The sequence below is a fragment of the Arachis duranensis genome, chromosome 5, assembly GCF_000817695.3.
Source record: "Arachis duranensis cultivar V14167 chromosome 5, aradu.V14167.gnm2.J7QH, whole genome shotgun sequence".
NCBI classification, from domain to species: Eukaryota; Viridiplantae; Streptophyta; class Magnoliopsida; order Fabales; family Fabaceae; genus Arachis; species Arachis duranensis.
The window spans coordinates 85,726,343-85,743,189 of NC_029776.3; the positions used below are offsets into that span (position 1 = coordinate 85,726,343).

The 16,847-nt window shown below is 32.9% G+C and overlaps 1 protein-coding gene across 1 annotated transcript; it reads left to right on the top strand.

The window, feature by feature from the left end:
- The first annotated feature begins 1,781 nt into the window (after positions 1-1,781).
- LOC107490073 (probable phospholipid-transporting ATPase 8) lies at positions 1,782-8,417 on the top strand. The gene is given in 12 exon segments (XM_016110846.3): positions 1,782-2,889; positions 3,461-3,557; positions 3,560-4,712; positions 4,908-5,018; positions 5,131-5,407; positions 5,644-5,732; positions 5,813-5,921; positions 5,989-6,219; positions 6,339-6,464; positions 6,566-6,664; positions 6,954-7,145; positions 7,520-8,417. Coding segments are annotated over 12 exon segments (3,477 nt in total). The 5' UTR covers positions 1,782-2,490; the 3' UTR covers positions 8,114-8,417.
- Positions 8,418-16,847: the final 8,430 nt, after the last annotated feature.

Here is a 16,847-nt window from a genome sequence, read left to right on the forward strand (position 1 = left end):
TTAATTTTAATATACACATAAAATATTTTACATAAATATTTTACATTATCGTTTATTTATATTTATTTTTTTAGATAATTATTTATGTAATTAATATAAAATATAATTATTTATTATTATTATTATATGATATTATATAAGAATTTAATTTTATGTATTGTTAATATAAAATAATTTTACACATGTATCTAATTACATAACGATACATTAATAAAAATAACTACTTTTTATATTATCGACATAAATAATTATTTAAAAAAATGAATGTGATTGTACGACTGTGTAAAACTCATTAAATAATTAGAGATATATATATATATAATTATTATATTAAAATTAAATTCATACAAATATAAAAAAATAGAAATATATAGAATATTAGGGATACACATGAAAAAGGAAGAGACATGTTGTACGACAAGGGTGGAGGCGTATCTATCTGTATCAGCGTTGGTTGCTGTCAAATGTAAGAACTAAGAACACGTGTAACAACACAACAAGGAACAATACACTTGAATCTCTTTTTCTGGATTTTCAGTGATGCAATGCATCATAACTTTCCCTATTCAAACTCATTCACCTCATGCAACTTCAAAAGTCACTATATACCATTTTGTTAATGAAAACAAAATAAAAATAAAAGTTACGTGTACATATATATGCATATATTATTTTAGATATTAATAGAATTTTGATGTAACACTCAATTATTAAATTTTATAATATTTTTTAAAATTTTAAAAATTGAACAATAAGTTCTCTACATATTAAGAATATATCATCATGGATTAACAATAGATTCCTCTCGTATTAAAATATAGAATCTCGTCCTAAAATTTTAAAAAATATCGTAAAATCTAATAACTGAATATTACATTAATTTTTTTAGTATTTACAAAAATTAACCGTAAAGATGAGCTGTGTTAGACAGACAGGTAGATATCATTAACAAGTAGAAATGAGGAAAAACACTAAATAGTATTGATATTTGCATTTCTATTTTTCAAAAAATACTTTAATTATCTTTTTATATTAAAATTTTTATTTATCTTATCGCTATGGCTATAATTAAATAAATATTTATAACTATTGTTTTCATATTTCTGTGGAAAAAATTAAATGTGATTATGCAAAATTTTCATGTTGTTTCTATTTTTTCAATCAAGTGTTTTATGAACTAAAAAAAATCAATCATTTAATCATTATACATATTATTTTATATATTTTTAATAAAAATAACTCGTTGTAATAAAATAATTAAATGCATCATACAAGAATAATTAACTTTTTTAGACTAATATATTTTTTTTTATAAATATGAAATATATAAGAAAAATATTATTTTGATTTTTTCTTTAATTATTTTGTTAAGTATGATCTTTCATTAAGTGGGACAAAAAAAATCTAAAAGATATTAAATAATAAAAATTACACATGATAAAATAATTAAAAAAATTAAAAGAAATCATTCTCAAATATGTATTAACTAATGGATAAATTTTTTTTAAATATCTATTCAACATGATATATTGTTTTATCAATATTATCATAAAATAATAATAATTCTACGTACAGACTTGTACTATTTTACTAAATTTCGAATAATATATAAAAATAATTTTTAAATCGATATAATATTTATAGATATTACACCTCATTCTAGTAATTCACATTTGCTTTCAATACCCCACCTTTCTCTTTTTTTTTTTCTTCCTGATTTGGTCCCTTGTATTATTTTGTCACTCCTATTTTCTTTATTGTTGTTATTAATTTCTTTGGCGAACGGCACATGAAATGAATGATTGAATGAAAGCAGTAACAAGAGAAGAGAAAAGAATGGAAGAGAAGTGAAGTAGTAATGAGTAAATGAAGCATGCTCGTTGGTCGGTTCTATCAATGTTTTTTCTGTCTCTCTCATTTGTTTGTTTGCTTATACAAGCGGCAAAGTTAACTGCTACTCACACCAAAGACCCCCCTCTCTCTTTCTCTCTCAATTCATTTTCTTTCTCTCTATTTTTTATATTTTTTTTGTTTTCTCTCTCTAACAAATTCGGTTGAAGCTGCAAGGAAGAGACATCTTCTGCAGCTTTCACTGAGAGCAAGGAATTAGAACAAAAAAAATTTCTAAACTTTGAAGGTTTCATTCAAGCTTTACTCCTCTAGCTGTGATTCTTGTGCACATGATCTAAGAGAGTTCTTTATTACTTCTATAGTTGGTATTTTGAATCTTGTTCAACCATTTTCTGGTGTCTCTTTCAGTGTTTCCAAGCTCATTTTCCCAAATCAAGCTGGTTCTTTCTTCTTTTCTTCTCTCTGTTTCTTCCCAAACTTGTGGACTTTACCCTATTTTAGGTAAAGGGGTTGGCCTATTTTCTTAAAGTTATTATCTTTTCTTTCAAAGAAGTAGGTGAGTGTGTTTGATTCTGAGGATATTTGTGTGATTTCTTGGGAGAATGCTTGATTTGTAGCTGAGGAAAAAAAAAGGAGAAGATGCTTGAAGGGATCATCACAAAAAAGAGGATACATTTCAGCAAACTATATTCATTTTCTTGCTTGAAATCTTCATTTGGAGATGGGCATTCCCAAATCGGTCAGAAAGGGTACTCAAGGATTGTGTATTGCAATGATCCTGATAACCCTGATGCAATTCAGCAGAATTATAGAGGGAACTATGTGTCAACCACAAAGTACACAGCTTTTAATTTCATCCCTAAGTCCCTTTTTGAACAGTTTAGGAGGGTTGCAAATATATATTTTCTTGTTGTTGCTTGTGTTTCATTTAGTCCATTGGCACCTTATACAGCTCTCAGTATTGTTGCACCATTGTTGCTTGTCATTGGAGCTACTATGGCCAAGGAAGCTGTGGAAGATTGGAGGAGGAGAAAGCAGGTAATCTTTTTTTTTTCTATATTATTATTAATTATTATTTGATTTGATGCACTTTATGCCTTTTTCATCATACACTGCCAATGTCACAAAACTTCTCTTCCAAAAGCTTAGGAATATGAACTGTTTTATATCTAAACCTCACCTTTATGCAAAAGCCTCTTTTTGAATTGAAATATGGAAAGTGTCTATCAATTAAGATCTGGTGTATGCTCATATGTTTAACATTAGAAATCTGATGTTAAATGACTTTTTCAATTCCATTATCTTACAATGCAGAGCTATTTACACATTGTTTCTGGAAACCTTTATGTTTCCCTACTTTGATTCATAGAATATAATCTCTTCTTTCCAATTGGTGGCAGAAAGTTTTTGTCTTCCTGACCCCGAGAGATATAATTCAAAGAAACAACATTGTTTCATAATTGTTCTAGAATATAATCTAATGTTGCTTTTTTGCTTTGCTTTATGTTTTACTTAACTTGTTTGCCTTTTCTTTCTTTTTTTTCTCCAGATACTGTTGGTGATATGTTTTCTTAAGGTTTTCCTATCTAACTTTGGTTTATTTCTTCAGGATATAGAGGCAAACAACCGTAAGGTTCTGGTATATGGTAAAAATTATACATTTGTGGAGACTAGATGGAAAAAACTCCGAGTTGGTGATATTGTTAAGATTTAAAGCATGCCTTGGATGCGACGTCTCATCTTCAAGATGAAAAACCTATCCAGAAGTTCAGGGCTGTGGTTAAATGTGAGGATCCTAATGAAAACTTATACTCATTTATTGGAAACTTGCACTATGAGGGTAAAGAATATCCTCTTTCCTTGCAGCAGATCCTTTTAAGAGACTCTAAGCTGAAGAACACTGATCATATCTTTGGTGTTGTAATCTTCACCGGACACGATACAAAAGTGATGCAGAATTCCACTGATCCTCCATCCAAGAGAAGCAAAATTGAGAGAAAAATGGATAAGATTATATACATCCTCTTCAGTACCTTGATTTTCATATCCTTTATTGGTTCTGTCTATTTTGGTGTTGAGACTAAAAGGGATACCAGCGGTCGCAGGTATCGAAGATGGTATGTTCGTCCCGACAGTACAACGGTCTTTTATGATCCGAGAAGTGCTACACTTTCTGCTCTTCTCCACTTTTTAACTGCTCTTATGTTGTTTGGATATCTTATTCCTATATCACTTTATGTGTCCATAGAACTTGTGAAAGTTCTTCAGAGTGTTTTCATTAACCGAGATCAGGAAATGTATTATGAGGAAATGGATAGGCCGGCTCGTGCTCGCACCTCTAATTTGAATGAGGAACTTGGTCAGGTTGATACTATATTATCTGACAAAACCGGTACTTTGACATGTAACTCGATGGAGTTTGTCAAATGTTCCATAGGAGGCATTCGATATGGCCGAGGTACGACAGAAGTGGAGAAGGCACTTGCAAAGAGAGGGAAAAATGTGGAGTCTCAAGTTGATGAAGCATCATGTGATTTTTCGGGCCAGGATAGTGACGTGGAGGACTCTCGGCCGCCAGTTAAGGGCTTTAACTTTAGAGATGAACGAATAATGAATGGGAAATGGGTTAATGAACCACAATCAGACATCATACAGAAGTTCTTTCGAGTTTTAGCTATTTGTCATACTGCTATTCCAGATGTAGATCAAGGGTCAGGAGAAATTTCTTATGAAGCCGAGTCACCAGATGAGGCGGCTTTTGTCATAGCTGCGAAGGAACTTGGTTTCGAGCTTTTCGCTAGGACACAAACAAGCATATCATTGCATGAATTAAACTACAAAACTGGAAAAAAGGTTGACAGGTTGGCTAGCTTCTTTTACTAATTTCAATGGTCAAAATCATCACCTCAAGTTTGATCTGGTTTCTAATTAAAAATAAATTTATAATAGCTTTTGAAGTTATAATGTATAACTACTCAAACTTTTTCTGGCACAATTTTGTTCTTTTTCAAAATTGTGTTTAACTTACTGTGCAATCATCTGATTTTGATGAGCAGAGTGTACCAGCTTCTGCATGTCCTAGAGTTCAGCAGTTCCCGCAAGAGAATGTCGGTGATAGTGAGGAATGAGGAAAATCAGTTGTTGCTCTTATGCAAGGGTGCAGACAGGTTTTTATCAATATCCTCTATTTTTTTTTATTATTATTGTTATTATTAGAGTTCTGGGGAGTAAGTTGCATGTGGTGATGCTAAATTTTGCATTTATCCTGCATGTATTCAGTGTAATGTTTGAAAGGCTGTCGGAAAAAGGAAGACAATATGAGGCCGAAACCAAAGAACATATCAAACAGTATGCCGAAGCAGGCTTAAGAACTCTGGTAATCACATACCGTGAACTTGATGAAGAAGAATATAAGTTATGGGAAGTAGAGTTTTCAAAGGCCAAAACATCTGTTGGAGCAGACCGAGATGCATTGGTCGATGCCGCTGCTGATAAGATGGAAAGAAATTTGATACTTCTTGGGTCTACAGCAGTTGAGGATAGACTGCAAAAGGGCGTAAGTATAGATTTCCAAACTTTCTTTAATCTTTATGGTGAAAACTCATATGCAGTTGTTTTCATGTAAAGTTGATAGTTGAAAACCATTAGATGGTTTGACATATTTGACTAAATTGTCATCTACTTTGAAGACAACTGTATGTGAGTTTCCATCTTATCTTGTTCAAACTTACTTGGGAAATACTTCTTGGATCTACAGACGATGAAGTTCGCTTTGTATATTTGGAAGTGCAGGTTCCTGAATGTATTGAAAGGCTTGCTAAGGCAGGAATCAAGTTATGGGTGTTGACTGGGGACAAGATGGAAACAGCAGTCAATATAGGGTACTATGAAATACTACTTTTCGATTTTGTTTATATCGTCGATGCATAAAGTTTACACTATTTTGTTTTCCTTTGAACAGATATGCTTGCGGGTTACTTAGGCAAGACATGAAGCAGATAGTGATCACTCTTGATTCACCTAATATTATAGCACTTGAAAAGCAAGGGGATAAGGATGCTCTTAAAAAGGTAAATGAGCTTGAAAGTTTTTCGCAGTTGATTTTTCTCTTAATGTTGTAGCTTTTTGTGTGATTAGGAATCTCTTGAAAGCATTAAGAAGCAAATTGGAGAGGGAATAAAGCAAATCAAGTTTGTGAAAGAGAGTACTAATACAGATAAAGAGAGTTCTTCTTCATTTGGATTGATAATTGATGGGAAGTCTTTGGATTATTCGCTTAACAAGAACTTGGAGAATTCCTTCTTTGAGTTGGCAACTAGTTGTGCTTCCGTCATATGTTGCCGATCATCACCGAAACAGAAAGCTCGTGTAAGTATTATGAACATGCAATTTGAATTTCCATGGCATGCAAATAATGTAGTCTAGTAAAGAGTTGTTGGTGTTTCGAGTTGTGAAACGTTATAATCACATTATCCGAAATAATGCAGGTTACAAAAATGGTAAAATTAGGAACAGGGCAGACAACATTATCCATCGGCGACGGGGCAAATGATGTCGGCATGCTTCAGGAGGCTGATATTGGAGTTGGCATTAGTGGTGCTGAAGGGATGCAGGTCCAAATATACATTTGCTGACATACCAATGAATGTCTCATAATATAATGTTTAATCAATTTCTAATGAATGAATAAGAAACATTTTATTGTTTTCTACAGGCTGTGATGGCAAGTGATTTTGCAATAGCCCAATTCCGTTTTCTGGAGCGTTTGTTATTGGTGCATGGCCACTGGTGTTATAGGCGAATATCAATGATGGTAAAACCATGCATCCATCTATCTATTGTTGTGAATGCATTTAACTGCAATGTCCAAACCAACTTGGATTGGTTGATTTGTTAGCTCACTCGTCCGCTTAAACAAGTGTTAGGAATTCGAATTCCGCTTGTATATGCAGCAATTCATTGGCCATCTTAGATCCATAACAGATTAAGCTTTAGTCTGACAGATAAAAAAGACTGATTTCTGTTGTGGGCATATGAACTTAGGAACCATCATTGACAAAAAGCTTCTTCCCTGATAAATTGTTTTCATTTGTTGAATGCAGATATGCTATTTCTTCTATAAAAATATTGCATTTGGGTTCACCTTATTTTGGTTCGAGGCGTATGCTTCGTTCTCCGGTCAAGCTGCGTACAATGATTGGTATATGTCATTCTACAATGTCTTCTTCACTTCACTTCCAGTTATTGCTCTCGGTGTTTTCGATCAAGATGTTTCTGCTAAACTTTGCTTAAAGGTACCAAATTGTCATTCATTAAGTTCCTTATGTTCATATCAATAAGTGTATTTGCTGAAATCTTTTTCAATCAATGCTTAAAGAGACTATGATCTACCATGTATATATGGTTACTGACTTACTGGTTTCTTTCGTTGAGTCCAATTTAAAGAGACTAATTTTCATGCGCTAAATTTTACATTATCATTCAATAGGAATCAAAAGGAATTCCCAACATGGTCCATTTTTATGTAACTATCCATCACGATATGGCGACGATTCCCATGATTTCGATGTGTTAGTGAATGAAAATCAGTATCGTAGTTTAAGTTAGTTGATTCAGTTGGTAGTTAAGGAACCCTTTGCTAACCATCCTCTCAATCTCTTTCTTACAGTATCCTTTTCTATATCTAGAGGGAGTAGAGGACACCCTCTTCAGCTGGCCGCGCATTATCGGCTGGATGGTTAACGGAGTCCTTAGCTCCTTAGCCATGTTCTTCTTGACTGCAAACTCTGTCATGACTCAGGCTTTCAGAAGGGATGGTCAAGTGGTCGATTTTGAGATACTCGGCGTCACGATGTACACGTGTGTAGTGTGGACCGTGAATTGCCAAATGGCGCTTTCCATCAATTACTTCACTTGGATCCAGCATTTTTTCATCTGGGGCAGCATTGCATTCTGGTACGTATTCGTGCTGGTTTACGGCTACCTCTCGCCGGAAATATCGACGACGGCTCACATGGTGTTTGTGGAAGCTTGTGCTCCAAGTTTGCTATATTGGCTAGTTACCCTTTTGGTGGTTGTGAGTGCTCTTCTACCTTATTTTTGCTATAGATCATTCCAAAGTAGGTTTCTACCAATGTATCATGATATTATTCAGAGAAAACAAGTTGAAGGTTCTGATATTGAGATATGTGATGAGGTTCCTAAACAAGTCCATGGAAAACTAATACATCTAAGAGAGAGATTGAAGCAAAGGGAACTATGAAATGGATTTAGTTTCTAAGCTTATGTTATTGTTGGAGCTTTTTTTTTCACTCATTTTTTTCTCCCTCTTTGAAATTCCTATTGTTTAAAAATTTGTATAGTGAGGATTTGTGTAGCAATCACAATCACCTGATGTAGATTAGTTATGTAAAGTATTGTATCATAGTCTTTTGTATTTGTTAATGGAATCAAACAAAGCATGTTCTACATTGTATTTTTTGGTGTATATGACTTACTATATTAACACAAGATATTGTTTATGTCTTGTTAGTTTGCCTGTTGATTGAAAGATGTAACAGAGAAAGTTTGCTGTCAACATATGCAAAAAGTCAACCATGATTATTCTCTATTATTTACTATCTTGCCATCAAGTTGGAAATATTAGAAAGTGTGATTTCTTATAGTATATTTTTTAAACAAGACAAAAAAAAATGCGTGAAAAAATGTAGGTAGATTATAAAATTCTAACAATCCAATTTTCAGTACTAATTTTTAGTATGTCTAGATAATATTGGAAGTCAAGTGCTACTAACTTATCTTTTTAATTATTATTTATTATTTAATAAATATGAGTCTGATTGTAGTTAACATGTTGTCAATTTACAGATAATTTTTTTTTATTAAAAACGTTAACTCATTAATACAGAAACATACATCACAAAATTATAGAAGGTTAGCAAGTAAAGCATATAATATTAGTAATATAGTTAACTATCTCAATATATATAAGACTCAAGTCTACAATCATGCGTCGTTAATTTCATACGGATTCAGTCATAACACTCCTAGCATAGCTAGATAATATTTATCTATATATATACATATGATATTCCAGATTCTAGCCTGTCCAAAAAGTCCTCAAATTGTTACCCAAGCTAGCCTCATTCTTTCTATAATCATAGTCCCTTCTAAGGTCACAAAAGTGAGGGAAAGACACTTTAGGTCACAAAAGTGAGAATACAGGAAGGCTAAGAGCAAACTTAGGGAGTAAAATAAGGTTTGCAAAGAGTTTTAATAGGAGAGAACTTGTAGAAAATTTTTATAGGAAAATTTTATTCTTGTTTATTGAAATTATAGCATAGATGATACTATATATATTTCTGTAGCATTGTAATTGAAACAACATCAAAAAATAAGAAAGAAAATTAATTCACATCATATTATATAAAGTAATCATATCATATTTTCTCATATTGGCTTTGTTATAGTTAGTGCATTATTGTGGGTAGTGTTCAACTTCATATTACTTTGTATCTATTAGAAATCTAAATTCCGCTGCAAACTCAACAATTGGTATCAAGAGCCAATATTATATTATTCATTATTTGAGTGGTAAAATTTAAGTTTGAATACAATGGCTTCTACTAGTAAAAATGTCAAAGTAGGCAAATATGAAATCGAGAATTTTAATGGGAAAAATGATTTTTCCTATTGGAGAATGCAAATGAAAAATTTACTTATATCACAGAAATTGCACAAGGCACCGGCGAAAAAGAGAAAAAGTCAGAGGATATGAAGGATGGGGATTGGAAAGAATTAGGTCTTGAAGCGCAGGCTGCGATAATCTTATGCCTTGAGTGGGATGTTGCATTCTTGGTGAATGAAGAAGCAACTGCAGCAGGTGTCTGGTTAAAGTTAGAGAGTAACTTCATGACAAAGACTCTAAGTAACAAGATCTACTTAAAATCTAATTGTATACATGCAAGATAGAGGAAGGCACCTCAATCCGATAATATATCAATAAGTTTGATACACTCATATTATTACTTTCATTGCTAAAGTCCTATGAAAATCTGGTGTAGACTTTGATGCTGGTGGGTGACACTCTGACCATAGATGAGACGAGGACATTACTTTTAGCGGATGATCTACGTAAGGTTTCTACGAGTGTAATGTCATCTTCAAATGGAAGAGAGTATAATGATCAAGCACAAGAATTGTTTGCAACTAGAGGGAGGAGTAATGAAAGAGGAAAAGGTAAGCGTGAAAAGTCTAAGCTAAAATCTAAACCTCACACGAAGAGAACATGCTGTGGTGAGCCTGGACATTTTAAAGCAAATTGCCCAAATAAGAAGATAAATTCCAAGAAACAGAATAATGACAACTCAAAAGAAAAATAATAAGCAAGTTACGTCTCAAATGATGATGAAGATTGTTACTGTGTAATATATGATTCTTACGAGATATCTAGTAAGTGGATGCTTGATTCTGAAGCTTCTCATCATATGCGTCCAAATAGAAAGTGATTTACTATCTATCAAAGCACTAATGGCGGCACAGTTTTGATGGGCAACAATCATGCTTGCAAAAACTGTAGGGATAGGTACTCTAAGAATCAAGATACATGATAGAGTTGTAAGAACCTTGAATTATGTGAAACATATTCCTGACTTGTGAAAAAATTTGATCTCTATATGTTTGTTAGAGAAAAATTGTTGCTGAAAATGGTTTTAAAAATTGTTCGTGGTTTTTTGGTAATGATGAAGGGGGTTCGTTATGGTAATCTTTATCCTCTTTTGGAGACAACTGTTAAAAGTGAGCTAGCAGTTAGAATCGGTGGAAGTAAAGACCAAACAGACTGCACGAGGATTTAGCACATGCGGCTTGGGTATATGTCGAAAAAGGGTCTATCGTTGCTTAGCGGAAAATGTTTGCTGAAAAATATGAAGAAACCACAAATTAAATTTTGTGAACACTATGTATATGGAAAGATACACAGGGTGAAGTTTTCTACAAGCAAATACAAAAGCAGAGGGTTATTAGACTACATACATACTGATGTTTGGGGTCCGACTAAAGTTACTTACAAGGGTGGTTCCAGGTACTTTGTTACGTTTGCTGATGATTATTCAAGGTATGCTTGGGTTTACTTCCTCAAGCATAAAAATGAGGTATTCGATACTTTTAAGCGGTGGAGAGCAATGGTTAAAAACAGAATAGGTGGGAAACTAAAAACTCTACGATCTGATAATGACACAGAGTATACGGATGGAGATTTTAAGGAGTCAGTGATCAGGAATGCATTGTGAGACACTGGACAGTTAGAGACACACCACAATAGAATGGAGTCACGGAAAGACGGAATCGTACACTATTTGAGAAAGCAAGGTGTATGTGCTCTAATTCTGAATTATGTTGAGAATGGTGGGCTGAGTTAGTTGCTACAACATGCTACATAGTGAATCGATCTCCACATTCTTCTTTAGATGGAGACACACCTTATAAGGTGTGATCAGGGGAACATGCAGATTACGAGAAATTCGGAATCTTTAGATGCACAGCTTATTATCATGTCAAAAATAATAAACTTGATGAAAGAGCTAAGAAGGCAATCTTTTTGGGTATCCAAGAAGGGTTCAAGACTATCGTCTTTGGGGTGTAAGTGATTCTAAATTTGTAATCAGTAGGGGTGTGACCTTTAATGAAAGATCTATGGTAGCTTTGTCTAAAGTTATGATGCCAGATGATGGTGATGTTGAAAAAACTATAAACACTCAAGTAGTGGAGATAGAATCTAAAAATCAACCAATAGACTCTAGTCATGTTCAGATGGAGCATTTTAATGCTACTCACAAAGATAAGGAGGACGATGAACTTGATCATGAGGAGATTCAACAAGAAAATACGCATGTATTACAATAGCAACATTAGGATTCTTTGGCATCTACTAGACCTAAGAGGAATTACAAACTCGTACAAAAGCTTAGGTCAGACAAGCCTCTGAGGCATTATGGGCAGTTAAATTTGGTAGAGTATGCACTTTTGGTGGAGGATGATGAACCAGTCACCTTTAAACAAGCTATCAAGAACAAGGATAGTGAGACTTGGATTGTTGCTATGGAAGAAGTGATGCAGTCGCTTCATAAAAACAAGACATGGGAGGTGGTCCCATTGCCCATAAAAAAGACTGCTATTGGTTGTAAGTGGGTGTATAACAGAAAAGAAGATCCTACTAAATTGGATGGTACAAGATTCAAGGTTAGGTTAGTGGACAAGAGATTCACACAGAAAGAAGGAGTTGATTATAATGAGTTATTTTCTCCTGTCATGAAACATACTTCCATTTGGATGCTTTTATGTCTTGTAGCTCATTGCGATCTTGAGTTAGAACAACTAGATGTGAAGACAACGTTTGATAAATCCACATTTCATGGTATTTATTTGTTTTAATTGGGTGAATTTTATTAACTTTTCCTATATTTATTCACTAAAATAGCATGTTTTATGAATTCTTCCTAAATTGTTTTTAAGAGTAAAACATGCTTTTTATACCCTTAATTTGCTAAATTTGATTTACTTTGATTCCATTCGATGCCTTGAAGTGTTTGTTAAATGATTTCATGCTTAGAAGGCAAAAATTGGATTGAAAAAGTGAGAAGAGAGCATGCAAAAGTGAAGAATTCTTGAAGAAATGAAGTTTGGAGTATTTTACAGCCATGCGTACGCACAAGCTTTTATGCGTACGCACAAGCTTTTATGCGTACGCACGAATGCAATCACGTGACTCACTTAAAGAAAATGTGGCTGACGATTTATAAACTCCTTCAAGCCCAAATCTAACTCATTTTTGAAGTATTTGAGGCTAAATTTAAGAGGAAATAAGGAGAGAGCAATTAGGTCATATTATAAAGAGAGAAGCTCTCTTCTCTCTACAATTAAGATATATTTAGGTTAAATTCCTGTTAGATTTAGGTTTTGATACTTGTCTTGATTTAGTTTTTCTTACAATTTCTTGTTATTACATCTTTGTTTTCTTAGTTTCACTTGTTATTTTTTTATTTTGTCATTTTTTAATTTATGAATAATCTTGTTAATTTCATTTCATTTAATACAATTTGATGTTTCTATGTTTATTGTTGCTTAATTGAGTTGCTATTATTGTTATCTTGCATTTAGTACCTTTAAATTTTATATTTCTTGCTATTTTAATATGCTTTCATTTTATGCCTTCCAATTGTTTGATAAAATGTCTGGTTGGGTTTTAGAATAGATTTTTATACTCTTAACGTGTAATTGAGGACTTGAGTTCATTGAAATCATTGATGTCCAGTGTGATTGGTAATTTAGAGTTGTTAGTTGGTTTTAGAACCAATTATGTCCACTTACTTGACTTAACTCTCCGATTATAGAGGATGACTAAGTGGAATTAACCCTTTATAATTATCATGTTATGGTCAATAATCTAATATAGGAAACCTTGACTCTTGATCCTTGCCATGAGTGTCTTTTAGCATTTATAGTTCCTTAGTTGTAGCTTTATTTTCTTGTTCATCATATCAAAACCCCCGAAAATCCTCATAACAAAAAATATGCACACTTCCCTGCAATTCCTTTGAGAGACGACCCAAGGTTTAAATACTCTCAGTTTTTATTAGTTTGCACTTGTGACAAACAAATTAAACTTTGATTGAAGGTTGATTGTTGGTTTAAATCTATACTTCGACGAGATTATTTTGTGAAAGTTCCAAATCGACGATTTTCCTACGTCAACGTTCTTATACGGTGATTTAGAGGAAGAAATTTACATGTATCAACTTGAGGGTTTCAAGGTTGAGGGTAAATAAGGTCAGGTTTTTCGCTTGAGAAAATCACTTATGGATTGAAATAATCTCCTCGGCAGAGGTACAAGCGATTTGATTTCTTTATTTAAAAAAAAAAGGTTTCTTTAGAAGTAACTATGATTGTTGTGTATACATTTGTAAGCTTCTTGAAGGTGATTATATCTATCTTTTATTATATGTGGATGACATGGTCATTGCTTCTAAGAGCATGGTGGAGATAAATAGGTTAAAGTTTCAACTTGGTGAAGAGTTTGAAACAAAAAGATTTGGGTCCTGCAAGAAAAATTTTAGGCATGGAGATTAGAAGAGAGAGATCAAATCAAAAATTGGTCTTGAGTAAAAAATGCTACATTGAACGAGTTATCAAAAAGTTTGGGATGAAATATACTAAGTCGGTGGTGACTCCATTGGCTCCACATTTTAGGCTCTCAGGTAAACAATCTCCTACAATAGTAGGAGATAAGGCTTACATGGATAGTGTACCTTATGCAAGTGTTGTAAGCAACCTAATGTACGCTATGGTATGCACACGCCCAGACATTTCACAAGCAGTCAGTGTTGTTAGCAGGTTTATGACAAATTCGGAGAAGACACACTGGGAAGCAGTCAAGTGGATATTAAGATACTTGAATGTTATCATTGGCACAGGTTTATGCTTTGGTGGTAAATCATCATGTCAAATTAGCAGTTTTGTTGATTTTGATTATACTGGTGATCTAGACAGACGACGATCTACAACTAGTTATGTATATAAAATATATGGTGCTCTGGTTAGTTGGCGATTGATGTTATAAGCTACAGTGGCACTATCTATTACAGAAATTGAGTACATGGCAATAGCAGAAGGGGTGAAGGAGGCATTGTGGTTAAGGGTCTTCTAGATGATTTGGGGTTTAAGCAAGATTGTGTGAATCTTAGTTGTGATAGCCAAAGTGCGATTCATATGGCTAAAAATCAGGTTCATCATGCTCTTACTAAGCATATTGAAGTTAGGTATCACTTTGTGCGTGATGTTATAGAGAAATGTGACATTTCTCTCGTGAAGGTACACACAAATGAAAACCTAGCAAACATGTTGACTAAAATAGTGTCAGAAAATAAATTCCAGCATTGCTTGAATTTGCTTGACATTATTCCATGTTAAGTATAACATGGCAAATAAAGGAACTACGTTTCGTTTGATCCTAGTAAAGAGTACGTAGGCAGTCATTGTTAAGATGATGTAACCGGATACGACTACTACAATTTGTTTGTTCAAAATTTGAATAAGTTTTTCAAATTATGACCAAGGTAGAGAATTATGAGAATACAGGAAGGTTAACAGCAAACTTAGGGAGTAAAATAAGATTTGGAAAGAGTTTTAATAGGAGAGAACTTGTAGGGAGTTTTCATAGGAGAATTTTATTCTTGTTCATTGAAATTATAGCATAGATGATACTATATATATTTCTGTAGCATTGTAATTGAAACACCATCAAAATATAAGAAAGAAAATTAATTCACATCATATTATATAGAGTAATCACATCATATTTTCTCATATTGGCTTTGTTATAGTTAGTTCATTATTGTGGGTAGTGTTCAATTTCATATTATTTTGTATCTATTAGAAGTCTAAATTCTGCTGCAGACTCAACAAATCACAAGTTAAGAAGCACATACACAATCACATAAATACATATAACAGAGAAGTATGCGCAAACAAGTATGATGTATGTTTGTCCTATGTAGGCCATGAGTTCGTGTGTCAGTTTACATCCCACAAGCCGACATTACCTAAGAACAAGTCCCAGATATGGCTTTTCCATTGTGTATTGTACATGCATATGTGTCGACACGGTTAAGAACACCATCAGTACGTGACCACCAGGTACCAGCAATCGTCGCAAAATTATACACCATAATATACGCACAATGAAAAACAGAAATCAATAGTGGACGTTCCCCTGTTCAATAATCAATTTGAGTTTTTCCGATTTCAACAATCAATTAGTATATGGGTTTTTTCCGAATTCAATAATCGATCAATACATGTACTGGGCAAGTGGGACAAAACATTCGCCCTTGCTAGGTGAACCTCAATCATTTAGTTCTCATTTACTAATTTCTATATCTTTCTCAGTTTTCAGTTTTCAATTAGTCTTAGCCGTTCTCATTCTTAGTCATTCTTTCTTTCGTATCGTTTTTGTAAAATATTATTTAAATCTTCTTTCTCTATTTTCTATAGCAAATATTCTTTCAATTTATTTCAATTTTCTTTAAATATTCGATTAGAGCAAAATTTTCTTTTTTGTTATTTTAAATTCTTCTTTATCTTTCACCTCTTTTAATGTTTTACATACTCCTATATCTTTTTTTATATTTTTTCCAATATATTTTATGAAGTGGATCTAAGGGTTCTAAAATTAGCTTAGTCTTTCTAAAATTTTTAGAAAAGATTACTGTTTACCATTTTTAGTTATATTATATATTTTTATTATAACATTACTCGAGAAAATTTTCAGCCATGTGATGATGAAATTTTTAATTAATGTCTTATGTGCATTAGGCTAAGCTTGGTGCATTATACAATGTGGTCTTTAAAATGCTTTTTATATGAATAATGCACTAAATTTGAAATTAGGTTCCCCTAAATGTATGATGCACTGGGTATTTGTTTATCTAACTTTGTGCAGCATAGCTATGTCCTTTCAATTAAGAGGGTAAAAAAATATTCAAGTATTTGTTTATTTATTTATTTATTTATGTTAAAGTCAAGATAGTAAAGTTAGAAATATAGTTTGTGTGTTTATATATCTCTAGAATTTTGTAACCATTTATTTTTTATTTTTATTTTTTTTAAATATTGTACATTATCTACTTTTATAAATTATTCATCTTTGAACACAAAAAAGATTTGGTCCAAACAACTTGTGTCTGGGCTTCATAAATTATAGATCGTAGATCTAATCATAATTTACTAATTATCGGATTATTTATTTTGTGGATCTTCTATTTTTGGTCTGAAATTAATCCTATTACAGAAATTTAAAAAGTTTAACTTAATCTTAATGAGTCGGGCCGGCCCATTACTCAAGTATCTACAAATTTGGGCCCTATGAACCCACAACCGAACCAAGATCCAGATATGGATCCGATCCTAATTGAACCGGGTTCAGAGATTCAGTAGTCCAG